This window comes from Lissotriton helveticus, chromosome 12, assembly GCF_964261635.1.
Source record: "Lissotriton helveticus chromosome 12, aLisHel1.1, whole genome shotgun sequence".
Classification (NCBI taxonomy): Eukaryota; Metazoa; Chordata; class Amphibia; order Caudata; family Salamandridae; genus Lissotriton; species Lissotriton helveticus.
This window is the reverse complement of record NC_136073.1, coordinates 149985850-150010077: the sequence shown is the minus strand read 5'-3', so window position 1 is coordinate 150010077 and position 24228 is coordinate 149985850. Positions and strand designations below refer to the sequence as shown.

At 40.1% G+C, this 24228-nt stretch overlaps 1 protein-coding gene across 1 annotated transcript in view; it reads right to left on the bottom strand.

Moving 5' to 3' along the window:
- Window positions 1–24228, bottom strand: part of LOC144798259 (hydroperoxide isomerase ALOXE3-like) — a 272626-nt gene that overhangs the window by 66547 nt on the left and 181851 nt on the right. Inside the window, exon 6 of the mRNA XM_078669021.1 lies at window positions 13522–13694. Coding sequence (XP_078525147.1) covers window positions 13522–13694 — 173 coding nt within the window. The remainder of the gene's footprint in view (window positions 1–13521; window positions 13695–24228) is intronic.

Sequence of the window (24228 nt, the reverse complement as noted above, 5' to 3'; positions counted from 1 at the left end):
CAACACAACACAGGACGAAGCGGAACAACTGCTGCCTGTCTCAGAGTGAAGAGAAGGCAAAAGAAAACTTCGGAAGCAGGACGCAGGAAAGAAGAATCTGATACCTGCTCAATTGGTCAAGACTGCCTCCGCTCCTCGGACGACGGACTCCACGGGATGCGAACCGCCTGATGTGGAGCTGCCGGGGAGGGCACTCAACGGACCCAAAAAAATACAGAAGGAGTCATCGGTTGTCACCCTGGTCTGCGTGTGGCCGGGACCTCGGAGGAGACACTGGCAGCAGCGCCGGTGCCGGTAGAAACTAACGGACCATCGCGGAAGGCGGAGGCAGAGCGGGGAGACCCTGGTGACCTCAGGAAAGGTATGGTCATCCTCTCCCCCTGCGCAGCCCCTCTAGCGCACAACTCGCCCAGAATACCGAAAAGGGAAAACGAGGCATATCGGCAGTGAAGGAGAACGAAAAAAACGGCGCGCCTGACCTTAAAATGGCGGCCGCATAAGACGAATGTGCTGATCAACAACTCAGGGGCATAGACAGGGAAAGGGGACTGACGACTTTGAGAAAGGAAGTAAGACTTCCCAGAGGCCCCCTAATGGACAAGGAACAGCGACAAGGGACAACTATTTTGGACTAAAAGAAAGAAGGGACCAACCAATTTGGAATGTAAAGAGAGTAGGAACGAAGAAAGTGATAAGGGACTAAAGAACTGCATGAAGGAAAGAGAGAAAGTCCTTTCCCCCCAGGAAATAATATGCTGATTCGGCCAACATCTGGCACTGTCTAACTAACTAATCAGAAGAAGTTAACTTAACTACAAAGGATCAATCAGAGACTCTGTAGACAAATCTATCTCACTACATAGGTAATGGATTAATTAATTACTGTGGATGATTCCATAATTACAAAGGGTAGAGTGAATAAGGTAAAATAATTATAAAGGATAAATTAGAGGATACCCATTACAGTGAAATATACCTACCACTATGAAACGGTAGCTCAGAAGTCATTCCAACCTCTATATCTGACATGATCACAAAGGCATAATAAGAGCTAACCAACTATAAAGAAACTTTATCTACCACCAGGAAACAGTATTACTGGAGTTACCTAGATTCCTATATCTACCACGATATATCAGCAGGAAAATACATAGTACAAAACACCAGCAGGAACCACACAGTACAAAATAGTCAAAAGGCTTCTGAAAACCCACAACGTGTAGGTGAAACAGAAATGGAGGGAAGATACCGAGGGCCGTCCGGGTCTCACGCAAAGAATATAGAATATCCTTCCAATCTATCCAAAAATGCGGCCAAAAAAAAATTCAAACATTACACATTGAGAAAAAATGCGGACACTCTGTTTGCTGACCCTTATTTTGACAGAGTTAAAGGTATCATGATGAATGACCCGATATTCTATACAGACAAAACAGCTAAATGGCGCAATGCCTTTACAAAAATGCTGTTCACAAAAACTGTAAAAAACATACCACATGGCACAAAAATAACGATCTCAATAACTAAAAGATGTAATACAGAAGTATGCATTACTATGTATAAAACAGGAATAGTGCTGATACAAGCAACCAACAAAGAACTCGAGAAATTCGAGATAACTTTCCAAACCTTAAAGGAATCCATAGTAGGACCAAATCACCAACAAATCATGACCCCACCAGACATCACACCTGACAACGACGACCCTGTGACTAGAGATGCCAATACAACGGACTGCCGGAATAATATAATCTCTAACTCCGAAGATTTACCTGAAACTGTGATGGCAATACCGGAGGTTGAGATTGAAAGGATAGCGGTATATAATACCCGTGGAAACAAAGAGAAGAACCTGACCTCATTGGAAGAGCCGTTGCCACCACCATTCGATGCCACTTCACTTGAAGAGGGTAGCTCAGTTCAGAGTGAGCCCCCCTTTGAAGAGATCTACGAAAGGAACAAGGTAGAGGTTAGCTACCTTCCCCAACCTCCCTCGAATACGAATCTAGAGCCCCATAGAGCCTTACCCACAAAAACACCCCCTACATCTAACAACACAGGAGAAAATGGCGACACCCCTAATAGAGCCAGGAATCACAACCAAACTAAGGACACAACGGCAAGATATGTGGCAACGAGAACAGACCATTCACGGAGGAGAGCAAAATGCAGAACGCTAACAGCCAGATCTATCTCACATAAGAAATCATCCCGAACACAGAAAGAAGTCAAGGAGCTCAAGAAACTAATAGGCAACCTGGCTCAAGACTCGATGAAAGTCTCAAAGACAATCGGGAAAATCTGGGAGATGACGATAAATACGCACACTAAGGTCTCACACATCCAGAATCTTGTACTCCGACACACCAGACCAAACAGGACCAATCCCTTACCAAACGAAGAAGCCCTGGCCCTACTCCGATCTTATGAACAACCGGCTTTGCGAAAGGAGGAGAATATCGAAATTGTACCTATTGACTCTAATAGATCGTCCAGAAAGAATGATAGGAAAGTAATCCACCACAACTTACAACATATCCAGGTAACTGCAACCGAAACAGAAAATGAAAAGAGCGCTAACTCACAGAAAACCCTGAACTGCCTACTACTCAACTGTCGTTCAGCAACTAAACATGCATCAGACATAGCCGCCCTAATCATTAACAAGGAAATCGACCTAGCCATCCTCACGGAAACTTGGCTCAGTGAATCATCCTCTCCTTCCATGGATCTCCTAGTTCCACCACAATATAACATTGTCAGATTAGACAGACCGAGGAAAGTGGGAGGAGGTATAGCGTGTATTCACCGCTCAGAGATCGAGGTCAACAAATTCCAATCGGACCCTATAGAATCCTGTGAATACCTTGGTCTTAATGTAAGATTACCAAAAAATCAAAGCTATAACCTACACGCGTTCTACCACCCACCTGGAGATAACGCAAAGTTCACAGAGCATCTTATAGAGATCATAACTGCCAACTCTAACCCGGATGCCAACAACATATTCCTAGGGGACTTTAACCTCCACTGGGACGACGACAATGACAAACTAGTTAACTCGATCAAAGACTTTCTCTACGAGCTAAACCTTACACAAGCATGCACCCAGCCCACTCACTCACAAGGAGCGACTTTAGACTGGATTATTTCAAGAAACAAAGAGACATCAATCCTCGCTATAGACCCGTGTGATTGGTCGGACCATCACGCCATAACATTCACAATACCTACAATGAAAAAGGGCAGGACCGTGCAACCCCGTAAGTTCAAAAAATTGATACGAGATACAAAAGAAGCTAATATGGAACTTTTGGTCGAAAGATGTGAGAAAGACCTGAAGCCTAGTAACAACAGGCAGAATGTCAATGAGCTGACGGATCACTACTTAACTTCGATCGGTAAGATAGTTAATGACACATTGCCTCAAAAGTTAAAAAGAGTCTCGGAAAAGCCAAAAAATCCTTGGTTTAATGAGGCACTGAACGAGGACAGGCGAAGACTGAGAATGGCTGAAAGGAAATGGAGACAACATCCATCCTCCCCCGAGCTGAAAGCCCTCAGGAAAATAAGGAAACAATATAACAAAAAGATAATCAACTCCAAAAAAGAATTTATAAGGGCTGAACTGGACAATGCCAAAAACAGACCACGAAAACTCTTTGAGATCCTAAAACAACAGTCAAATAAACTAACTAAAACGGCACAAGAGAACCCGAAAAATCCCATAAGCTGCGAGGAATTCTCCTCATTTTTCACGGAAAAAACCAAACTGCTAGAAGTTGAGCTCACAAGTGCAGCTGCTAATATCACGACCCTTCCCTCATCTGAAAATGAGGCTAATGTGACAACGGAAGATCTCCTAACAAAAAATAAGGCAAATTGGGACACATTTGAACTATATGACCAGGGAAAGATCGCCAAAACACTAGCAGAACTTAGACCGAACAACCACTATCAAGACCCGTTACCGGCAAAATGTGTAAGAGAAATCAACCACACTCTAGTTCCGATCTGGACTGAGATAATAAATGCCTCACTTGCACAAGGGACCCTCCCTGACTGCCTAAAAACAGGGCAGGTAGTTCCCATCATCAAAAAACCGACAGCGGATGCAACAGACCCGAAAAACTATCGACCAGTGACCAACATCCCTTTACTCGCCAAACTTATTGAGAAATGCGTGCAGGGCCAACTGAGTCAACACATCGCTAAGTTCTCATTACTTGATGACTGCCAATCAGGTTTCAGAACAGGGCACAGTACTGAAACTGCGATCCTACATATTGTTGATGACGCCCTACAAGCCCTTGACCAAAATCATGCGTGTCTACTGATCCTTCTAGACTTGTCATCTGCATTTGACACAGTAAATCATGAGATCCTGATGACCAGGCTACAAGACAGGATGGGTTTATCGGGAAACGTACTGAAATGGTTTAACTCCTTCCTGCAGAACAGGACTCAACTATTCCTGGTCAACCAAGCAATCTCCTCCCCATGCCCTAACGCAATGGGGGTACCACAAGGTTCAACATTATCCCCAGATCTTTTCAACTTGTATGTAAAACCCCTCACGGAGATTCTTCGAAAATCACAGATCTCCTACCATATGTATGCAGATGACACGCAAATATATATGAAGATCGCCTGCAGTGATGACATTGACCTAATGAATGTAACTTTAAAGAAAGCGCTACAATGGCTAACAGCCAATCATCTGAAACTTAATGCCAACAAAACAGAATTCCTGTTAATCTCACCGACAAGGAGTCAACCAGAGGTAAAGGAATGGGCGAAATTGGTGACTGCGCTTAACTGCACTCCGACCCTAGTTAACTCAGCCAAATCACTAGGAATTACATTAGACGAGAACCTCGACATGAAAGAACACATCAACTCAATGGCTAAGAGCGCCCGATTCCACTTGAACTATCTAAGAAAACTGAAACCCTTTATCTCAGAAGCGGATCTAAAACTTGCCATCCAATCGCTAGTTATTTCAAGGATCGAATATGGCTGCACCACGTTAGCTGGCCTACCGAAAACATCGACTGCACCACTAAAAGCCTGTCTCAACGCAGCGGCAAGACTCATCACGGGAACTAGGAAATTCGACCACATATCTCCTCACCTGAAGGCACTAAACTGGTTACCTTATGAAGCTATAATTAAGATGAAGATAGCCTGTATTACCCACAAAGCGGTCCACTACAACACGCCTAGATATCTAACCAAGAAAATTAAGCTATCGGGAGGTAACAGACCAACTAGAAGCGCTAAAGAGTTGCTATTGAAGCCGGCCTTCTTCCGAAAGAAAAAGATATATGACCGAGCATTCTCCGGAGCCGCCCCCAGAGTCTGGAATTCAATCCCTCCTAACATCAGGAAGATTAAAAACACTGCATCATTTAAACGGGAACTGAAGAACCACATGATGAGTAAATACCCTACATAAAGATCCCTACAGACCACCGGTATGAACATTTATGCCAAAAGAGGATCAGACTCATCATGAATAATCTGAAGATCAACAAGACAAAGGACGGATTACCGCTCAAACACCGGCTGTACACTTTACTGCTACCTCATATTTATGTGATCTCTACACTGTATCTCCCACCTGAAAGATACTACCATTACCTTACTTTGTTTACCTTTATGATCCTTGCTACTAGCTACACTCTCTCAACTCTCATTGCGAATTACTCAGGTAATTGTACTTATAATACTATGTAACCCTACCTCACTGAGCCGAATATATGACTATGACTCAAGCTATATGTTATGCACCTCTCAATACTAATGGCACAGGCGTTAAGAATATATTTATCTAAACCGCCCTAGATAGCATATCACCTTTCTACTTCATATCTGTTTTGCTGTTATAATTGCTATTATAATGTCAATCTGTAATCTTCTATGTTAAGCGCTCTGATACCCACGGGTCTTGTTCGCACTATATAAAACACTATAAATAAATAAATTAAATAAATAAACTATAAATAAATACTAATGATGTGACCAGCTTTTGGAGTACAGTTTCCAATACTTACAAATGAACATAGAAATGAAACTAACATTAATTTGTACTAACAGAATGTGAGGATTTCAACTGAAAGTCACTGCTCCCAAAGCTTGTATGCTCATGGAGAAACCCGGGTCATCCTCCGTTCAAGGATTAAATATTGCAGATTTTGTCCCAACCCCCTTGGTGAGTGTAAACATTCCACAATAATGGTGGATGGAAATTCTGCTAGCAAAATCTAAATTATCTTGACAATGCACAAACAGGAAAAATGAGTTGTGTGAGGTAAATGACTGCCATTTGTAAATGACTGTTCTTTTTATTTTCACATAAAATATTTATAAAATATTGCTTTCTGCTCTTGGCTTTTCTCCTTACATTTGATGTAATATTGGATAGGGAAATGGGATAACCCAGTCACCATCATATTAATGCTTCTAATACAAGCCTAGAAATGCAGTCACCATCAGTGCCAGTGCTAATATACAAAACTAACCAACAGTGCTTAGTTCCTACCTATTGGAAACTGGGTTGCTAAACTCTGGAAGAGAGAGAGGCTTAAAATCCTCAAACCAAATTATTTAAAAGGAGTAATACCTTACAATGAAATACACCAAATTGACAAACCTATGGTGTAGGGATCACAAAACATTAAGAGGTTTTCATAGAACATCTTAGAAATGTAAAAAGAAGATGCTAGTCTAAGGAGCGGCTGACTGAGACCTAGGCACAGTCTGCAGCTGTCGCGATTGAGAGAGGTAGCATTATTGTTAAGCAAACTTTGATGCATTTTTTGGCTCTTGCAGTTTACCTTCGCTGGACCCAGTCTGCAAAGAAAACCTTGAGCCGTTGTCAGGTTGGGTTTCTCAAGGTAAGATCCTTTGTTCAGGAGATCCCACTGAAGCCTTGATTAATGGAGCAAAGAGCAGAGAAGAACAATCTAAAAAATCTTGACGACCCATGATGTGTCTTGTTCAGAGAGCATCAGCACCTTCTCCTAGTCATTAAAGATGAAAATATCTTCAAGTACTAACTTTTAGAACACGCACAAAAATATGCTTATGTTCATTTCAGTTGTTTCTCATTCTTAAAGGTTCAGGAGATTTTCCTACAGCGCCAGACTGCAGAAATTTTTGGGAAAAGTGTTTTCCATAAATGTAATCAGAACCACAGCCAGAATTAAATTTTCAACTTGCCTGCTCTGTGGGTCGATGAGTGTCTTTACAGGGGAACCTCAGCACATTAGAGATGAAAAAACTTCTAAATACCAAATTTAGAAATGGCAGAATTCTTTTTTTCTGCAGTTTCAGTACTTTACAGTTTCTTATACTTTCAGGAGTATTTCCCTGAGACAGCAGACCACAGGTTTTTTTGTGGGGAAAACTGTATCCATGATAAAAAAGTTAAACTCTATTTCCAGCTGATCTATCTGGTTCTTCTTTCAAAGATGTCTTCGAGCCCAAAGTCATCAGTTGCTTTCCAGAGTTGTACATTTCTAGGGGGTGCAGGAATACTTTTCCTTTGATTCACCAACAGACAGTCCTGACTCGTCTCTCCTCAGCTCCAGCAGATCTATTTGAGAGGAGCGGTGTTGTATATTGTCCACCTAGAAGTGATTGGCTGAGTATTTTAAATGAATAATAGTAAAATGTCCTTCCTTTCCCACAATTACACCGCAGTTCCTATGATTAAGAATACATTATATCCAACAAGACTTTGCTCTACAGATTGGTCTGATGGGAGGAAAGAGCCTTGTCTAAGAGTCTCTCTGTCTGCTTCATATCTACTTTCAAAGTCCCCCCTTCAGCTCCTTTAGCATCAAAGCAGGTAAACACACACCTCCCTCATAGTCAGCGCCAGCCCTGTCCTTTATGGAGCAAGTCTTCTGGTTTTCCCAATAGTTGCAAATGGGATGCAACCAATGGGGTAGTTCCCCTTTGACTACAAGTAGCCAAAAGAGAAGACAGGAGGCTCTCTGTGAAGAGTATCTACACCCTATTTTGAGAGGCTGCTGAGACAGAAGGCAGTGGCATGTGATCTCTCCTTTATATCACTAGGCATTTGATAAGGAAAAGCTTTCAAGACAGATGCTTTTCCAAAGTGGAGGGAGGCCGCTAGAGCTCAGAATGCACATTGTCCAGATGGAGAATGAAATCTGTGGCCAAATCACACATTTCCATGGTTGAGGTGAGCTGTGAGAGAAACCTATCACTGATGATCTGCCGACAGCCAAGACAGGGAAGGGGATAATAGACACAAAGTTTTGACCTCATTTACCTGAAGGCAGGAATGGTATCAAAAATGAATTCTTATAGTATATCAAATTGAAATCCATATTAGCCAATTATTTACACTGATTAGTTATATGCATGAAGGTGCTCATCTTTTAGACTGCTGTTGAAGTTGAGCAATGTTAGACAAATGGTGTTTGTTGTTGTGCCAAAGTTGACCAAACCAATCCACATAACGAAACGGTTACAAATGTGCCGGTTGATGCAGCCTTGTCACAGTAATTATCTTTGTAGATCTATCATTATCAGCGCCTAAGCCTTATTGAAGGTCTTAGTAAATTGGTCACTAGGGATGTTCTGCACATCAGTGAAAGATTTAAAAACTAGAAAATCATTAGAGCAACCAGTAAAATTGTTAGTAACTCAGTCACCATTGTTGTCAGTACCACCAGTGTAATCTCCAGTAGTCCTATCAATGTAAGTTCTACCAATGTAAGGCTTTCAGGCCAGCAGCATCAGTACCAGCACTGCAGAAAATCATTAACACTGGTTGTATGCCGGAAAAACGAGTTCCTCTACAATGCCTACCTTTAGAACGATGTCTCTACAACGAGCACGTCTTAAACACGAATTGCTTTACCATGCATTCCTTTACCACAAATGTTCGTGGTATAGGAACCCCAACCCGTAAAAACTACCCCAAACCCCCTACCCCCTTAAAACTACCCTGAATCCCCCACCCCCTAAAAACTACCCAAACACCACCACAAAAAGTACTGTAAACCCCTCTAACCTGTCCTTTTCTCTTTCAGATGCTCCTCTCTCCCCATCCATCCTGAACACTAGAACGACGTTGCCTTAACCACACACATGCATGGTTAAGGCAAAGTCGTTCTTCAGGCAAGTCATTGTTCGGCCTGCGGGCTTCGGGAACGCGTGGCTCTGGCCTCATTGTTCCGGATGTTTCCCATTAACACTGATTCACATTCAACACCAATAACACAGTAGAGCTTTACTCCGCAACTATTAGAATCCTGCGTCTACTCTGCAAGGTCTAGTAATTCTGTCTCTTGAAGTCACATATAAATACCTAGTGTCACAACAGTGGCAAGTACCACCACCTTTTCCTTTTAACTTGCTTTCCTTCAGTCACCATCTTCTTTGATCTCATGAGTTTAAATCCCTTAAACATCTCCTAAACATAGCAAATAAATGAATCAATAAAATGCCAATGTTTAAAATATGCCTTTGTATTGCACCTCAAAGCCCACTACCACGATTACTAAACCAACCACCTATAGCAGCAAATCCCTTTCCACCTGCTTTCCAAACACCAGTTGCTTTTAATTCCTTTAAGCCAGCTTTCAATCAAGTGATATTCTGCACAACTCCTCATATTGCCTTGTTCTTATAAGGGAAAAAGGTACAAAATTGTTGAATCTTCAATATCTAACAGGCTCTGATCTTCTTTACCAGCAAAATATCTACTGCAAGATGATTCTGCAGCACCATAGGCCAAATAGCTGTTAGCTCTGTATCTATTGCCAGCAAAGCACCAGCTGTACTATTGACAAGTTTATGCACTGTCGTGGAAAGCTTTCTAATCATCTAAGCATTCAGAACGACACCTGCTAAAGTAATCTTTGATCTAAAAATGTCATCCATTATCTGTGAGGCACTACAATAAGTACATTAGGATCTACTAAAGGATCCCTTTTCAGATATGTCTAGATTCCGTGCATTTTAGATTTTTGGAAAGACTAGAGCAAGGCAACAAGTACTTGCTCAATTTGTAGGCAACTTAAAATAAGCATACTCTCCACATCCAAAATAAACTCCAGGAATCCACAGATGACACCATTCCCAAGAACATCCTGATTTCCTTCTGCATAGTGGGAGAGTTAATTTTCAAAATGGCAGAAGTTCTATCCCATCATACCTTCCTTGTTCCCTTCCTAAAATGATGTCCTAACTACAAAAATTCTTTCTGACATTACTGGTGTTTAATTCGGGACACTTTGTGTCGATTGTTTGCCAAATGAATTTATAGCAAAAGGAACAATTAATGAACGGAATGCTGAACAATGCACACATTCACCCCCAGTCACAAATATCTGGGTTTAATCCATCATTATCATGGGAACAGTCCAGCCCGAACTGCCAAGCCAGGTCCTCCCTAGACCAGAAACAAGTGTCCTGGGACTGATTTCAGGCTATCATCCCGCATCAGCCTATCTAACTTGAATCCAGTGGCTCAGTGAGCACAGACCCACATCTGGGCATACCCTTCCCACTTAGGGTGACAAAAGCAAAAGGAACAATTGATGGACGGAATGCTGAACAATGCAAACATGCACCCCCAGTCATAAAGATCTGGGTTTAATCCATCATACTTTTGCTCACCAAGCCACCCCAATTTATTCAAATCAGTCTTGACCATGTTTCTCATTGGAAAAGTCAAGCCCGAACTGCAAAGCCAGGTTCTACCTGGATTGGAATCAAGCCTCCAGTGCCGCTTTTGGGGTAAACGCCCTCATCAGCCAGGCTAGCTTGAAACCAGTGTCACAGTGAGCAAGGAACCCACGTCTGGGCATACCCATCCCACTTAGGGCAAAAAGTGCTGAGGTAAGAAATGATGGATGGAATGCTGAATCAATCAAACACTCTCCACCAGTTAAGACATCTGGCTGGGTTCACACTAGGGTGGCATAGAAAGCAAACGAACAACAGATTTAACCCTGATCTTTTGACTGGGGGAATGTTTGTCCTTGGACCCACACCTGAACACAGCCTAAATGAGTCCTGACCCTTCAAGTGGTGCCCCACCAGTCCTGAGACTTTGGAAGTGGTGCTGAATGTGACCATATCCAAAAGTTGCAACTTAGAACATTTTTTGGCTAAAAACTGCTCTGAGAACCAGAACAGCCAATTTGCTTGCCTTTCCCCTGAGACACTTCTCTATTTGAATTGACTTTGTGGCTTCTCCCGCTACTTTCTTTTCTGCAGCAGTACATCAGGATTCGTGGAACTGTCTTCGGCTACAGCCCTCTGGCTTGTCCTACCGGAGATTATTGACTTTCATTTCAGACACTAGGTCCAAGTATAGAAATATTCATCACAGTTTCGATCCAAGACTATCTGACGACAAGGCTTCCTCCTCGAACACCTTCTGCAGTCTTGCCCAGCTGCAACTTTACCTTCTCTGAATATTTTCCCAGAAATTCTTTCTAGTCTGAAGTTAAGCGCTAACCAGGCCCAATCCACTTTGTGTATCCGCATCACACTCTATCGTGGTCTCCCATACTTTGCGACTTTGACCCAGTCTCGAATAACTAGATGTACGCATTGGTGCTTTGATCTTTGAGGCCAGTGATACTAAAAGTATGGCCTGGGAGCCTCATGCAGCCCTACTGATCATTACATCCTGCCCCCTGGTCAACCCCAGCACCGAAAAGGCTGATTACTCGACCCAGAAGTGAAATTCACAGCAATTAAACAGATGGGCCAGCATTTAATAATTAATTAACTGAAGTAAAATAAAAAAAATAAAAGAAAGGAAGATGCCTTGCACCTCTTAACTTTAGGAACATCTTCATTTTTGAAGACATCTTTCAGCAAACATGTAAACATATAAAAAGTGCATTTCATTAACATGGAGAACCTTTCACCATTACATTACATTAGATTATATATGTCAATTGAGAAGTATATTTTTAAAGTGATAGTTTTAAAAGATTATTTTAGATACAGTCATTCTTCCCACGCACCCTGACAACAATACCAATAGTGAACTAAGAGGAGAGTCAATTGTTTTGAGCACCCTTTTGATGTCCTGGTTTGCTGTTACACATACATGACATTATAGTTTATTACATTAAAGACAGGGGAACGTTTTGTGCAGGGCACATCCTGAAGTCATGTATTTTGACGACCTCTTATATGTAATAATGAAAGAAAAGGAGAGAAAGTAAACTAAAAGAGCTGCCTAGGATCCCACAATTTGGACAAGTTGGGAAGCTGGGATTTATCCAAGTTTTCCAGTTTCACATTATGCAATTCAGCCTTTAGATGTACATGCTTCATGTCCCCTACACCCACCATACCAACCCTGCCCCCTCGACTGGCACCCTGCTGGAATCAATACTGCCCTACGTCATATCAGTGACCAAACCTTCTAACTCCTAGGAAAATGATTGTGAGTGCCTATGTTTTAGGCGCTAGATTTTACAAAACAAAATAAAGAAATCATAGTTCCTGTTCTACAGATTGGATTTTTGTCATTTTGATGTCAAATAATCTATTAAAAGTTACTCTATTTTTTTGATTGGTGTGGGATTTTTCTTGTGTTGTGCCTTCACTTTATTACTGTTTGAGTACTGCATAAATCCATGACACCCTGCTTCGATATTATCCTTGACTACATTTTGTGTCAACATATCCATGGTTAAGCATAGATTAATTTAGTGACTTTTAGTGGTTCACCCTGCAAGGGATTGTGGCTGTTGCTTGCCCAGGACTCACACCCAGTAAAAAAAATAAACATTTACTCATAGATAGATGGATAGATAGATAGATAGATAGATAGATAGATAGATAGATAGATAGATAGATAGATAGATAGATAGATAGATAGATAGATAGATAGATAGATAGATAGATAGATAGATAGATAGATAGATAGATAGATAGATAGATAGATAGATAGATAGATAGGACGGGCAAAGTGAAAGAGGGACAGACAGGTAATTGACTGTTCGGGTTGCATAGATAGATAAATAAAAGGACAGGAAACTGGAATACGCTGCACATCTTTGAGTATTAATATACAAGTTAAATGTCTCTATAAGCATTGCATACAACAACACTGAAAGCAAATTGCTATCACATTAGGTTCTAAATGCACAGCCAGCACTAATGTATTAATAAAGTAAAAATCTAACACTGGCACTGTTGGCAACTACCTTTGCACTTGAATGTGCCACTGGTGATAGAAGCCAGTGGCTTATGTAAGGTGAGCCATTATCGCAAGCTTTATACTGTAGTGGGTAGTATCAACACGTGAATAACACAATAACAGGCCAGTGGATGAAGAGACAAAACTGAAAGCCCCTTTAAGTAAGTATATTGTGCATGAACTTTTAGTAAAATTAAAAGATCTTGGCTAATGCCAGACCTATAAAATGAACTTCTTTAGCTTCCAGTTGAACGCCTTTTAGACCCACACCAGCTTGCAGGCCTTTGGAAACAAGATCAAATACATACCTGCAGCTCAGTCTCAAGTTTTGTCTTTGGCCCTAGGATGCTTGCCACCATGCTGTCTGTCACTGGGAAGTTGTCTGGGATTTTTTTGCACCTCTTAATCAGCATAGGGTCCACGCCATTCAGGAACTGGTACCCAAAAAAGGTGTCTTCTTTCCAGTGTTGACACACATACTCTATGCGACAGAGAGCACAGAAATGTAAATAAGATTATAATGGCTAGAAAGTAATAATCCCCCCCTTTTGTAAGTGGTGTTCTCATTAACAAGAAGATAGTTTTCTCACTTACATCTCTTCAGAATCTTCTGCCCAACTTTTGTTCTTTATCCTTTTAGACTTTACTACTTTACAGTCAGTGTATTCAGAATGTAATCATTTGATGCAATTAGGACCAACAGTCTATTACCATGGGAAATTGTCATTAAAACATGTGTAAGTATTTTGTAGTAATGACATAGTGCAACTAATGGAGCTGACGCTGAACACAAACTGGTGCTAACAGCTTACATTCTTCACACTACAACATGTGCTTAGCAACATGTTCTGGGGAAGCACGTGACAGCCTTGCACTGGGGAAGCAAGTGCCAAGAAAGGTAGGGCAAGGGATAGGATACTAGAGTATTTACCATTAATACAGAATACTACAATTTTATCAGGGACTTTTATGCACAGAGGATCCAAGATGTTTTCTCTACTAAAGCCCATGGATTAGTCATAAAATCTTAGAAAATGTACAAAAGTGTATAGTTAACAGGCTCTTTTAAAGACTTAATAACCTGAAATCCAGAACCTTCGAGCTATACAATAACATTTTAAATTGGCAAAAATTTAGGGACAGATTTACAAGGCCCTTGCGCCACTTTTGCGTCACTTTTCCTATGTTAAAAATGACACAAAAGTGGCACAAGGGCCTTGTAAATAAGCCCCTTAGTATTTAACACAGTGCTGCCAGTGCATCATAAAGGTAGGGTCTACAAATAGGTCACAAAACACATGATGGACAGTTTTTGGATGCTGTGTTAAAAAGGCATGGATTGGTTTTGCTGTATGTCTGAATATCCCTATTGGTGGCTAGATGTTTGGTCTACAATCTTTAACAGGGACATAGCTACCAGTGATGCAGCCGGTGCAGTGCACTGAGGCCCAGAGGTAGGGGGTTGGGCCACCACACCAGCTCCATTAGCCCTGAAAAGGCACCTGAATAACCATGCTAATTTCCGATGCTTAAGGAGCATTAAAGATTACTTTATATTTAGTTGTCATCTTGTCATATGTGCTGTGTGCTCAAAGACAGAGGTCAAAACACAATCTAACCATTTCGATAAATTGCTGCTTATTCTTTCAACAAGACTGGTGTTTACTTCTCTTTCACTTACAGCAAAGTATAAGCATTTTGTAAAGTGGACTATATGAAAATCCTACTGGTCAGAAAGGAAAGGCTTTAGGATGTTGTTTACTTCTAACATACAACAAACTGTAAATACCTATAAATGCACTGTACAAATATTTCAGAATAAACAACCAGCAAAGCACAGCTGATGATCTTTTTTCCTACTTCTGAAGTGTGGTGGAAACAAAGATTTTAATAAGATTGAAACAAATCAAGATACTTTACTTGGTGATGCGCAATGACTAATATTTGTTGAATCCGAGTTTCCACACATTATGATTTGTACACTATATAGCTTTATCAGTAAATCTGAATGTCTGTACTCATTTAGTTGTCACTTTACTAGGAAATGTGCTGGACCTGCTGTGTTTCTGCTCCCTGTGCTCTATTTCTATTTGTTTTAGGTCTGGCAAAAGGCTGTTTTAGCTGTCTCACCAGCCTCACATCTTCTCAAAAATAATACATAATCTTGTTTAGAGAAAAGGGCTTTGGGTAAGCCCACTTCAGTTATCCAGTAGACAGTGTGCCATTAACAAATTGGTTCAGCCCTTCAGGACAGAATACATATAATTGAGCCTGAACCCTAAAAATACCCCTTTACCCAAAAACTAAAAACTGACCCTGAACCCTAAAAATACCACTTTACCCAAAAACTAAAAACTGACCCTGAACCCTAAAAATACCACTTTACCCAAAAACTAAAAACTGACCCTGAACCCTAAAAATACCCCTTTACCCAAAAACTAAAGACTGACCCTGAACCCTAAAAATACCCCTTTACCCAAAACTAAAAACTGACCTGAACCCTAAAAATACCCCTTTACCCAAAACCAAAAACTGACCCTGAACCCTAAAAATACCCCTTTACCCAAAAAACAAAAACTGTAAATATTTCAATTAGTTACCTATTAATACTAATTTATAACTAATTACCAATTATTTATTTGTAATTAAAATTTAATTTACAATTATTTTATATTAAATACAATTAAATAAATGTTATTATTTCATTAATTATTATTAAATTACTTCCCACTCTATTCCCCTATAAACCCACAACCCGCTACAGGAAATAAATAATTTAATTTAACATAATTAGCAAGTAATCAATTAAATTAAATTAATTACCAATTAAATTTTAATTAATTAACAAATATTTTTTAATTAACAATTAATTAAATATTACTACCAATTATTAATTTTACATATTTAATTAATTATAATTAAATTACTTCCCACCCTATTCCCCTATAAACCCACAACCCGCTACAGGAAATAAATTATTTAAATTTACATATTTAGCAATTAATCACTAAAAAATTCAATTAATTACCAATTAAATTTTAATTAATTAACAAATATTTTTTAATTAACAATTAATTAAATATTACTACCAATTATTAAATTTACATATTTAATTAATTATAATTAAATTACTTCCCACCCTATTCCCCTATAAACCCACAACCCGCTACAGAAAATAAATTATTTAAATTTACATAATTAGCAATTAATCAATAAAAATAAATTCATTACCAATTAAATTGTAATTAATTAACAAATATTATTTAATTACCAATTAATTAAATATTACTACCAATTATTAAATTTACATATTTAATTAATTATAATTAAATTACTTCCCACCCTATTCCCCTATAAACCCACAACCCGCTACAGGAAATATATTATTTAAATTTACATAATTAGCAATTAATCAATAAAATAAAATTATTTACCAATTAAATTTTAATTAATTAACAAATATTATTTAATTACCAATTAATTAAATATTACTACCAATAAATACATTTACATATTTAATTAATTATAATTAAAATACTTCCCACCCTATTCCCCTATAAACCCTACAGAATAAAATTACACAATAATTAAAAAAATCATTAATTAAAAATAATTATAACATAAAATGACACTTTTCACACATATTATAACATGAAAAAACACTATAAATAATTAAATATTATTTAAAAAACGATATTTTTTACTATCTAGATCAGTGGTTCCCAAACTTTTGACTCCTGAGGACCCCCATTGAGTCACCACTGGAAACCAGGGACCCCCCAAGCAATTTGTATGAGTTACATTTCAAACATGTAAACATTAATTCGAAAAAAATACACATGTGTGCACACAAAACAAATACTCAAAGCACTAAGGGTTTTGGGGCCAGATGTACAACCATTTAATTTAGCACCTCGCAATTGGTGACACATTGCGAGTGGCAAATTGCGAGTCGCTAAATGAAATGTACAACGGTGTGTTTAACACTGTTTGGGATTCCCAATGGGGTCGCAAATAGCGAGGTTCATTAATATTAATGAGCCTCTCGCAATTTGCGAGCCCATTGGGAATGCCAGCCCTCCCAGCGATGGTGGCCTGCTGGGGTCTGCAGGCCACCATGTCTCGGACTGCTTTTAAATAAAGCAGGTTTTTTGAAAAAAAATGCAGCCTGTTTACCAAGCATTTAAAGAAAAAATAAAATGAAACGTTTTCGTTTAATTTTCTAAGGGCAGGCAGAGGTCCCTGGGACCACTGCCTACCCTTAAAAAATAATTTTGCATGTATTTGAAAGGGAAGGGGTCCCCTGGGGACTCCTTCCCATTTGCGAATGCATTACCATCTACTTGAAGTAGGTGGTAATTGTGACTGTTTTGCGACTGCAAAACATTTGTACATGGTTTTGAGACTCGCTATTTGGAAGGGAATGCCCCTTCCAAATAGCAAGTTGCAAAACCTATTTAGAGAGTCGCAAACATATTGCAACTCGCGAAATAGGCTATGTACATGGCCCAATAGGTTTTTGCATGCGCAAACGGGTTTGGGAACCCGTTCGCGCATATAAAAACAGATCGTACATCTGGCCCTTAGTCACATGTATTTCATTTGTTTTATAGCATCTCTCATACCATTGTAGGATGTCAGAGCACTTTACATCACACACATATAGAGACATTGAATCATACATGGAAATCAGTGTGTATATAAAGTGTTTAAAGAGTGCTTGGTCTGGAAAAGCACAAACTCAGGATTCAGTACATAACACAGTGGCTAGCATTGACTTTAACATCTAAAATGTATTTCTACCCAAATATATCATTTTAGCAGCATCAGGTTAATGAATAACTGGGACAAAATATAAGTTACTAACTGGTACCATGCAGTTTGCAAGCAGCTCTTTGATGACAGTTTAAAGGTCCCTGTGACAGATTACGATTGTCACTTATGAAGTGCACAGTAACAAAAGAAACTCTGTGACAAAAGCAGTAACCATGAACCTAGGCACATAAAATACTGCTTTTTAAGATGCATGTTACACGTTTTTTGCAGTAGGCACATTAACCCTCTGTGCTACATTAGTTAAAGCTGCCACTGAACAAACCTCTCCTCGCTCTCCAGCACGTACATTAATCACTGGCATTCTCTTGACACTTTTATTGTTGCTGGAAAGCTGCTAATTATACAAGAAACGTTTCTGTGCTTTTAAAACTGTTGGCTACGGACCCCCTGGGAATGTGTCACGGACCCCTGGGGGTCCGCGGACCACAGTTTGGGAAACACTGATCTAGATTATATACTTGGATATTTTCACTTTCTATATTATTTACAGTCGATATTACTTCACTTACCTTAAAAACGATATTTTGGCTGTCTATATTCTGTCCTGTCGATATTTTGTCCAAACGATATTTCAAACTCGATATTCTGTCCAAACGATATTTTGGAGTCGATATTATGTCTGTGCACCGTCTACCACATTTAGCTGATATATTGTTTCTATATTTCTGTATTTCTTTTAGCATATGCTTGCACTACAAAAAACCCTTCATTTTTAGAAGGCATATGGGACTTTTTTTAAGATTGTATTAGATCCGTTGGTGCACTCCTTCTTTTTAAATAGATTTCTTACTATCTTCTATTTGTTATTGTAGTGCACTCCTTCCAAAGTGTTTTGTCTAAGAACACTATTATCCAAAATAATTACTAGCAAAGGTGGAGATTCTCCATCCTAAAAGGTCGTGTGCACTCTTCAACTTTGAAGAGTGCACACGAACTTTTAGGATGGAGAATCTCCACCTTTGCTAGTAATTAACTTTTTTTAAGATGCCATGACTCTGCTATGCCAAAATCTACAGAAATTGAACTCATGTTGGGTCCATTATGATGACGGGCGGACTTAGTCCGCCCGCCATCACATCGGGACCCGGACCGCCCGCCTTAAGGGCGGGGGTCCCGATCAGGGCATTAGGATGCGCCCGCCACACAGGCGGGCGCATCCTGTAGGTGTGCAATTGCGGCGGGCGGAGCAGAAATCTCTGCCCGCTGCCATGTTAAAAGTGCACGTTTTCATTTCAAAGTGCAACATGACAGGCACCGCGCGGTGCCTGCCATGTTGCACTTTGAAATGTGGGGGGGTACCATAGGTACCCCCCATGTGCAACCCCCCAAGCCACGACTCCCAGGGGGCCCGCAACGGGCCCCCGCAGGGAGTCTCCGCATGCCTTTCCGTGGCGGCATTGCCGCCACGGAAATGCAAAGTGAAATGCACATTGTAATATGGCGGGCGGTGTCTACAAGACACCATGTTACAGGTTTTCCGCCCCGGCCGCTAGGTGACCGGGGCGGAAAACAGGCGGGCGGTGTTTTGCACCGCCACGGTCCCCTCCGCCATCCTAATATGGCGGAGGGGAATTGTGCTGGTGGAAATCCGCCCGACATCATAATGGACCATAGTCTCCAGAGCTGGTCCATGTAAGGCAGATGGGAGATTGGATACCCTCAGTTGACATTCAAGTTTCGGTGTAGCTTACCTCCACAAGTTTGAATTGCATTACTAGACAAAGACCCTGAATAATCATCCGTACCTCCCATGCCACCATCTGTCCTAACTCGGCTCCTTCCTAGTGAAAGGTCTACCTGTATGTGAGCAGTGTGCTTTTGAAAGGCGTGCCTGTCTAAATGTAGATTTACCATGGTCTTGTGTGAGTGCAGGGTAAGTGGTCTACATTTTGAAAGTTGTGCCTATGTTAGTGCAGAATGAGGCACATGCTTGTGTGAGTTAAGCATGAGGGATGTGCCTTTATGAGAAAAGAAGTGTGAATGTGGGGTTCCTGAATGTTATGTCTATTGGCTTTGGTAATGTTTTTAGGTTTATGGCTTTGACATACAGAAATGCAGTCCAGGAAGTAGAAAAACATTACTGTGTGCATGCAAATAGCAATGAGTTTTGATATAGCAGAAGCAGATGCAGACTCCATCAAAGGAGGATGAGGATTGCTTGGGACAGTTGCCAGACCGAGATGTCACTCTAGTGAGGGGGGGGGGGTTATTTTGCTTGCCCAAGGTGCCATGCTAACCTACCTATGCCACTGATCTCTAAAATAAATATTGGTAATGTTTCGGCATGTCCGACATGTTTGATATTCTGAGGCTAAGATCGGGACTAAGATGCATTTTGTGTATAAGAAATACACTGGCTCTGATTTGCTAAGGACTTATTTGAGTAACTCCAAAGTGGGCTGGCTTTTTATGAGACGTAAACCCAATGGTACAACATCTGCACTGCCATAGGCACTGGAGGTAGGAGTTCAGGGGGTGCTGCAGCACAATTATAAATAACGATGCTAGAGTTCTAAAGGTGATGAGTAATTTTGATGACTTTACATTTTGTGTTTAACCTATCACATTTGTTGTGCGTTCAGAGACAAGGGTAGAATGTCAGGGTATGTCTTCTGACAAACTGCTGCTTATTTGGAAACTAGTGTTTATTTTCATTTCTCTCACTGCAAAGTGAGAGGATTTTGTAAAAGTGACCTAGGTGACAATCATGCTGGGGTGTCGAAAGTGAATGGAAAGGCAGTAGAATATCACTCTTTTTCTAACATACAACAACATTTAAACACCTGTAAATTAAAACTAAACATATTTCAAAACATAATACAAATATTAATAGCATTTACGAAAAAGGGAGCATTTTTTTAAGGTAATTCTGAAGTGTGAGATTTTAACACGATTAAAGCCAATCACTTTACTTGGTGAATATATTTTCATGTAACCCGATGTACACATATTATCGTTTGAGAGACATAGTTTTACCAGTAAAACTGCATGTCTATTCAAATATACTGGCCATTTCAACTGAAATTGTGCTGTTTGAAAATGACAGTACGCTACCACTAGTTCCCCAAAATGCACCACTGGCTACATACCCTACCCATAACACTCTCCTGCTGAGTGGGTGTCACACATTTGCTACACTTCTTTTGTGTGACTCTTGGATTTTTCAACATTTGTTGACTTCAGTGCTGTAACATTAATGGCATGTAACAAAGACTCAATAGGTACTATTTAAAAAGGCTACTAGACAAGGAAGACTCCGAGGTTAGAGGATGTGCCAGTGGCACTATGTATTAAAGAGAATGTGTTGGGAAACAGTAGCATCAGCATTGTTTACACTGAATGTATGTGTAACCTGGAAACACTCTGTTTCACATACGTGCTCGTGACACACAGGCTGGACGGCGCAAGTGACAAGTAACACAGCAATGAACAGCGCAAGATGAACAATAGTGAAAATATTTACAAGATACTTTAGGCTCACAAATATTTATTGACAAGATTTTACAGAGGATTTAACAATTTGTGATCGAGAGGCTAGTGCCCAAAGTTGCGTTGGGAGGTCAACAGCGTTTTGTCCCTTAAGAAGTCAGGGTCATCTTCAGGACCAGGTTACCATTGTATTGGTGCACGGAAGTAATGAAGAGAGCATGAGACACAGAATATTAGGAAAAGAAAAAAGCATTTAACAAGATGGTTAAAGAAATTTACTTGAGGACACCTGATTGGGGGCGTGGGAGTAAAGTACTAGGATGGGTAGATCTCTCTTGTAGGTTCCAAGCACCACCGTAGTTAAGGCGCTAGCAGGTGTAGTCCATATGAGATGTATGCTGGAGAAAGGGGGGAAGAAAGGGAGAGGTGCGATAAGAAACAGGGATGGCCGGGGGGAAAGGAAGGTACGTGAAAAGTCCCTGCCAGGACCTAGGTAATGGAAGGGTAAAGAAGAACTCACCCTCATTAGTCAGCGGTACATGTCACAAGAATTGGGAGGCCAAGAGAAGTCCCAGCAAGATGCGTGTACATCAGAGGGGGTGAATATTAAATGAACAGAAAGACTTGTCCTGAATCGGACAGGAAAGAGACTGAAAAGATTTATGAGATGGATACAATTTGAAGTAGAAGGAAGGCTTCAACAAGAAAGAGAGGTGAATGCATACATTTAGAACAATCATAATAATTCAAAGAACAATTGTCGAGTGATCATACAGAGTAAAGCTTGCATGCCTTGCTTGTGCATATTTATCAAAACAGGAAATTGAAATCCCCAGTGTGTACCGGTGGAGTTGCTACATAATGGAAGCAAGCTAAGAAAACAGGAATTATCCAATGGGATATAAAAAGATGGAAATTACAAGGTGTGTAAATATAGGGTGGGAGCCCCAAGGGAAAAGAAGGGGCTCAACTGACACTACCCACCAGGGGTGGCAATCTCCAAGGGTTGGCAATCTACAACAACTCCTCAACAAATGTGAATGTAAATGGATCACACGGTGCAACTCTGTCAATCAAGGGCTGAACACCCTGGATGAGTGTCACGATAGGATCCAACTGTAATGCAACTACCTCATTCTACTACATCTGACTAGCTACAGGCTAGACATCTCTGCCCAAACATCTATTCACCCTCCTGAATCCTGTATTCTAGTAGGCTTCGCTTAGTGACCCGTGAGCCCATGTTTCCTCAGGCCCTTTTTCTCCCTTGGGGCTCCCAACCTGGATTCACACACTTTGTAGTTTTATCATTGATTGTTTCCAAGAAGGTAAAGGGCCCGATTTAGCTATTGAAATAAAGACTACAGTCAGTGGGGGGGATCATAATGGTTTGTTTATAAGAAAGATATCCATTGGAATCCCATCAGGCCCTACTGCTTTCAGGGTTGGTGACTGCAGAAGAGCGAGCTCTATTTCACCAAGATCAAAAGAGAAGTATGTTTTATCCTTAATAGGAGGACAAACAACCAATGGATGCAGTCCGACCGGTTTTTGGAAAATATCCTGAAAATGTCTTATCCAAGATTCTTCATCTATGTGTACATCCAATGAAGGTCCACCCTTAACTGTCAGAAAGGGTGCATTAATCCCCTTCCAGAATGCTTTTCTATCAGGCTGATAAGATCCTTGATTTAAACTTTCCCACGCCTCAGATTTTAACTGTTTCATTCTCTTTTCTCTAGCTAGTATATAGAGGTTACTTATAATACAAATTAGATTTTTTTTATCTCTGGGTGATGTTTTTAGGGCTTTACATAGGTTTGTGGATGCTTCTTAACATTTCTTGTCAAACCAGTGATGCTGGGGGTATCTATTACATATATTGGGCAGGTTAGTTGTTGTCTGATATTTGTTAGAATATTTCCAAATGCTTTGATCACATGTTTGTTATTTAACTGGAGTTCTAGACATAGTAAAATGTCCTCATAGTTTGACATTATGGCATTGGTGACAAGGTTAGTCTCATCTACCTTGTCCCATTTTAGGATGAAGCCATTTTTCCTTAATAAGATGGGTTTTAAAACACGTTTACCATTCCTTTTCATATGTTCACTCCAAAACCAGGCACACAAGAGCATGGCATGGTCGCTAAATTTTGCAATGTTAACCTTCATCTTAGTAATGCTCATTTTAAGATTATCACAGGTGATTATATCGTCAATCAAAGAACTACTATCTATTCTTTGAAAAGTGGATAATAATTGACGAGTGTCTGGATCAATTTCATTACGAAACTCTAATTGCCACTTCATCAATAAGCTATTTAGATCATTTCCATGTATGTTAGGGTTAAAGTGATTCATAGTGTCTCCCTTATAATCCACTATCCTACAAAGCTTCGATTCTACTCTTGGGCATGCTTTTATTTTAAAATCTCCAACCCAGATAAGTTATAGAGGGTTTATATGGTGAAAAATTAGGTCCTCTGTGTTCTCCACAAACATTTCTGATTTTGTGAAGTTATTATAGTAATTTATTAGCACTAGATCCCGGGTATCATAACCTTTTATAACTAGGATATGGAAATATGGAGAAATATTTATAAAGCACACAATTTTAAACACAATTGTGTTGAATAACATTGTCAATAAGCCCCCATCGCCCTACCCCCTTTTGATGGTAATGCTGGTGTTTGAAAAGATGGATAGCCATTTACATAGATCAGTGTGGTCTCCCAGGTTTCTTAAACA